Below are 5,314 nucleotides of genomic sequence, written 5' to 3' on the forward strand. Positions count from 1 at the left end.
TACAGAAACTGAAATTTACATTTTTGACGCTAAACGTTACCAAACGACAGACAAAAAAAAAAAATGGGTACAATCAATGACATAGTGGGGCCACAATAGGGGCCCCAATGCCCAACGATCCATTTAGGTCTTCAATAAAAAAGACTTCACGACACTTATTTACCATTATAAGAAAGGGGAAAAACGATACCCATATTTTTATTTTTCTTTTTCATGAATACAATCAATCACATAGAGCAGAATTTGTAGCAACAATGGAACATTCAAAAACGCAGGGGCTTCATTATCTTTAGATAGGATGTGACTCAGTAGGAGTGGTTACTCTTCTTGTTAAAGAGTTGATCCCATGGTACGTGAGACAAAGATAGATGGGTCTGAGCATGGAATCGGATTGGCTGGATCAGTCGGATCGGATTGGTATCCGCTGAGACCGATCCTGAGACAACCGATCCTAAGACAGGTATCAGATACCGATCCGGATCGGCCGATCCAACCTGATCAGTTAAAAAAACATTTTTTTAAACTTAAACTCAGAAGAGAGAGCTCTGCTTTCATCGGAACGAGAGAGAGAGAGAGAGAGAGAGAGAAGGGTCTGATTCCGAGCCTGAATCGGGTTCTGGTTGATAAAGTTGTTCCTCCCTCGAAAACCACGCCGGGATTCTCCTCACTGAGAAGATCAACCAGTTGAACTGGGGGAACTTGACAAGGACTAAACTTAAAAATCAATTCCCATTTTCCCTTCTCCCCGTTCTCCCATGCCTTTGCTTCGGATGAAAATCTTCTATTTTTCTCATCCCTGTTTTTCCTTGTTTTGCTACCTACAGAACACGACACGTGGACAATTTTAACATCAACGGTCAAGGCTAGGTGAGGATTATTACATCCGGTGCGTTGATCTTAAAGTTGTCCACGTGTCGTGTTCTGGAAATAGCAAAACAAGAAAAAATAGGGATGAGAAAAACAGAGAATTTTTTTCCCTTCGCTTCTGATAAATCGAGAAGAACAGCGAACCACTCTCTCTCTCTCTCTCACGCTCTGTTACTTCTAAATTGCACTCAGCCCTCTATATACTTCAGTGATTTTTTCTTAATGCCATGGAGCAACCAAGTGGATGTTTTGTCATCAGATTCATCTGCCTCAGATTCACAAACTGATAATGGGTTTGGTAAAGCAAACTAATCCAAGTGATAAGAACACAATCAATAAACCCACCAAGGAAGATACATTGGAAGCCAAGACGGGAAGATCGAAGAGCAATGTTATAGACTTTAAAGCTTTAAGTGAGCATGGCTACAAAGGTCACTAAAGGTGGTCCCTCATGAACATGCCCCCACCAAAGTTTCTGGAAGCAACAGATTTCAGGCCATGGACGGAGGATGTGGCTTTCGACAAAGTACAAGTGAAACAGAGATTTTTCTTTTAAAAAAAAATTTTTTTTTTGACCGATCGTTGCCGATACAGTAACTGATCCCCGGGAAAATTGTACGATTTGCGATCCTTAATCGATCCTCGATCGATCCTTATCGATACCAATCCCTATCGTATCGATTTTGACTGTGACTGATACTGATACCAATACAGATACCAAGTTTAAAAACCTTGGGTCTGAGTGGACTGGAAAGTTATATTTTGTTATCATGAAATTAACACCATAGCTGATTTCCTTGCAAAGTTAGCTACCAGAATTGAAGTTTCAGACCCAATCTGGCCTGGTGAAGTGGGATGGATACAGTGCATCATCCTCGCTCGTGTTTACTATCAAGTTTGTTTTGTTTTGGCTAGTCAAAGAGTTTGAGGCTCTATTCTACTAATGGCAATGCCGAAGGTGAAAAAGACATCCCCTTCACTCTATCTATATCTTTATAGTTTGTATAGCTCTAATGAATAGTTGTCTGTAATTATCTTTTCATTTTTGACTGAATACAAATGATTTTCTAAAAAAAAAAAAAAAAAAGAGATTGGGACCTCACAATGCTTATTGGTTCATTTGTGTTCAATCTAAAGACTCCACAAGACTACTTACCACAGAAACGAAAACCCTATGTTTTTCTTTTTACATTTTTTTGGCTACAGTCGACCAGTTACATGATGTACATTCCAGTTTCCAGATGTTAAGATCTAGAGATCGTCCTCTCCCATTGATAGGGCTAAGTCCAACACAACGACTTTATTTTTTTTTTTTTAGGGAATGAAAGGGATTATGGGTTTGCATTCTTTTTATAGAGGACTACAGTGATGGAGATGGATTAAGAAAGCGTAGGCACAGCAGGAAGGTATGGGAGTGCAAAAAAAATATTGGAATAGCCCCTATTGTTGAATGGACGAATTGACTCCCTCAAGCAGAAGGCCAGCTAGAAGGAGACTTGGCCAAGAAGCGGCATTTCACCTTATTCTAAATTATCCATGCATGGTTATATATATCACTGTACTCTTTCTTTAATTGATTACTAACATCTATCTTCTATTAACCAATTGTAAATTGTAATGGCACCTTTGAAACTAGCTCAAGCGATGCTGGGTGGGAATATGTCAGATTGTTCAACCATCAATTTATTAGTGTCTCTATGGAGCATGATTTTTTAGGGAGTCCATAGGATACAAAGGCCAGGGGAGTTTTGCAAGATATGTAGAGGGTTAAGGATTTTTTATTTTTTATTTTTATTTTATTATTATTATTATTTTTTTTTTACTATGGGTATCCAGGTCTTTGGTTTTATTAGTCCCATGAGTCTGGATCATATCAAGGTTAAATGAGAACCATTTAATTGAACCAACCATGTGCTATAGAAAAGGTTGACCATGAGAGTTATTTCCATTGTTTTATATATTAATAAGTATATGAACAATATGGATAATGTTTCATCCGCTAAGAGCAGACTAGATATTAGTATGAACAATCTAACCTTTAAGCAAAAAATAAAAAATAAATAAATAAATAAATATGATGGATTACTTACTATTGATGTAAAAATCACTACAAGAAAAGCAATTTTCGGCTATGCATTATAGGCTACAGAATGGCAAAGGATAAAATTTCCATCACCCTTATTTTTTGTGATGGATATATTTTCGGAGACACTTTTTTACCATAGCCGAAAATTGCTTTCCTTGTAGTGAATGTGTTTATTTTCTTAGTTAAATTTTTTTTTCTCTTTATCTTTTCGGTAGGAAAAAAACTCTATTTTATCATGATAAATTTTTTGAACTAAAATTTTATATTTGAATAGGAACATTGGGATCTAGCTACCAGAAAATATGATGGGCCTTTCTATAAGTTTTACCTGATTTCTTTTGAACAGAAAAAGTTTTTGCAGAAAAGAAATGCTTTCTTTTTATTTTATCTTTTTCCTTTTCTTACACCCACAAAATCCAATGCTTTTCTATCGTTTATGATTAATAATTACCAATTCAATACTGCAGTAGTACAATTTACCAGGAAAGCCACAATAAATTCTAATATTTATGCTTCCCTTCTCTTGTACTATATTATGGACCAACCCAGGACAACATAATTGAGACAATAAAAATATAAATATAAATAGAAATAAAAATAAAGATAAAAATAACAATAAAGACCTTGCTAGTTGCTAGTAGATAATCAGGAAATTGGAGAAGATTCACATCATCCGGAAAGCCTCTAACATGGTTTCATTCAAATTCTCATCATTGATCCAACTAAACTTCTCCATGAAAGGGTTCACTAGGGTTTTGGGAGGGTACCTTTCAAGACAATCCTTCCAAACATTCTCATCTTCCAAATCCCTAACCACCTCCCACAAACAACTATTGCACATAAAACCAGCTCCAAAACTTATCATCATCACTCTATCACCTTTCTTCAACCTCTTCTTAGCTTCCATGTAACTCAAAACATACCAAAGACTACTCGCCGACGTGTTCCCGAATCGATAAAGAGCCATTCTCGTCGGCTCTAGATCGAATTCAGAAAGCCTTAAGCTCTCCCCAACTCCATCAATTACAGCCCTACCGCCGGCGTGAAGACAGAAGTGATCTACACCAGTCTTGAAATTCACTCCCCCTTTGCTTTCTTCACCCTCTACATGGACACCTTTACCCTTCCTCCACTTCTTAACATATCTTGAAACTATATAACGTACTTGTTCCCTTATAGGAAGAACCTTAGGTGCCATAACCTTAAGGTTCTCAATCATACCACGAGCAGCAACACTTGGTAAACTCTTATTTAGGTTAAAACCTTTCCTTCCATGCTCATCCTCAGTTTGCATTGCACACTGGTAAGCCTCATCAATTGCACCAAGATTAGTAGTAACCAAATGCTTAAGCTTAAACAAAGCTCTACCCTTTAAGCTTGGTTTATTAGTTAACAATATAGAACAACCACCAGAACGAAATAAACAATTTGTAAGAATCATAGATCTATCTTTACCAGTATACCAGTTTGGTGCCATGGATTCAGCAGTGACCATGATAGCAAGTGAGTCTTTATGAGAGATGAAGATATTCTGAATGGCACTTAAGGAGACCACACTTGCACTACACCCCATACCAGAGATGTTAAAGACTTTAATGTCTTCTCTCATCTTGTAATGGTTGATTATCCTTGCAGCTAAAGAAGGCGTTGGAGCTAACATGGATACATTAAGGACAAGTATGTTGATCTCCGACGGCGAAACTCCGGTTTTCGCGAAAAGTTTATCGAGTGTTTCGAAGAAGAATTCTTCCATTTCAGAGATGGCGTCGGTGAGCGTTGGTGAGTCTTCTCGGCCGGCGATGATGTTTCTAGGGCCGTAGGTTTCTTCACCAATGCCAGCTCTAACGAACATACGTAACAGAAACCTGTAGTCTTCAAGGGTTAGGTTTTTGTTACGTTTGATGATATCTCCACATTGTTCTGTGTCCAGCTTCCTATCTTCAGCGGGCTTGTGGCACTCGTAACCTATTATGTAACAACCTCCTGGGTCTCTCCATTGGTTAAGCAGTTTCCAAACAAAGAATAAAGGGCAGAGGAGAGCAAGTCCTGCCAAAACAATCATGGAGAGCTCCATTAGAGAGATTGAGAGAGAGAGAGAGAGAGAGAGCACTCTGATTATTAGTGTGTGTGCCTGAAAATAGCCTGACCTGGGTACACATTTATAGATGTATAAAAGCTATGCTTAGCCGGAGTGTGGATTAGGTTCACGTACGGGAATGTGTGAGAATGATTCTGGTCCATGGATTTAAAATTAATTTTCTCTCTTTTAATTTAATAGATTTTAAATTTATGGATCAGAGACGTATGTGAATATTCTCGTACGTGAACCTGATCTGTTCAGTGCTTAGCTATGTATATGGG

General features: G+C 37.8%; 1 protein-coding gene across 1 annotated transcript; it reads right to left on the reverse strand.

Annotated features, from left to right (window-relative positions):
- Positions 1-3,365: 3,365 nt before the first annotated feature.
- On the reverse strand, positions 3,366-5,080 carry LOC122076945 (3-ketoacyl-CoA synthase 12-like). Its single transcript, XM_042642616.1, has one exon. It carries the CDS (start codon positions 5,025-5,027, stop codon positions 3,618-3,620), a length of 1,410 nt encoding a protein of 469 aa, XP_042498550.1. The 5' UTR covers positions 5,028-5,080; the 3' UTR covers positions 3,366-3,617.
- Positions 5,081-5,314: the final 234 nt, after the last annotated feature.

Source organism: Macadamia integrifolia, chromosome 1 (assembly GCF_013358625.1).
Source record: "Macadamia integrifolia cultivar HAES 741 chromosome 1, SCU_Mint_v3, whole genome shotgun sequence".
Taxonomy (NCBI): domain Eukaryota; kingdom Viridiplantae; phylum Streptophyta; class Magnoliopsida; order Proteales; family Proteaceae; genus Macadamia; species Macadamia integrifolia.

Bases quoted from the DNA above. Each gene is read 5' to 3' on its own strand.
- LOC122076945 (XM_042642616.1), bottom strand. From the start codon at position 5,027: ATGGAGCTCTCCATGATTGTTTTGGCAGGACTTGCTCTCCTCTGCCCT.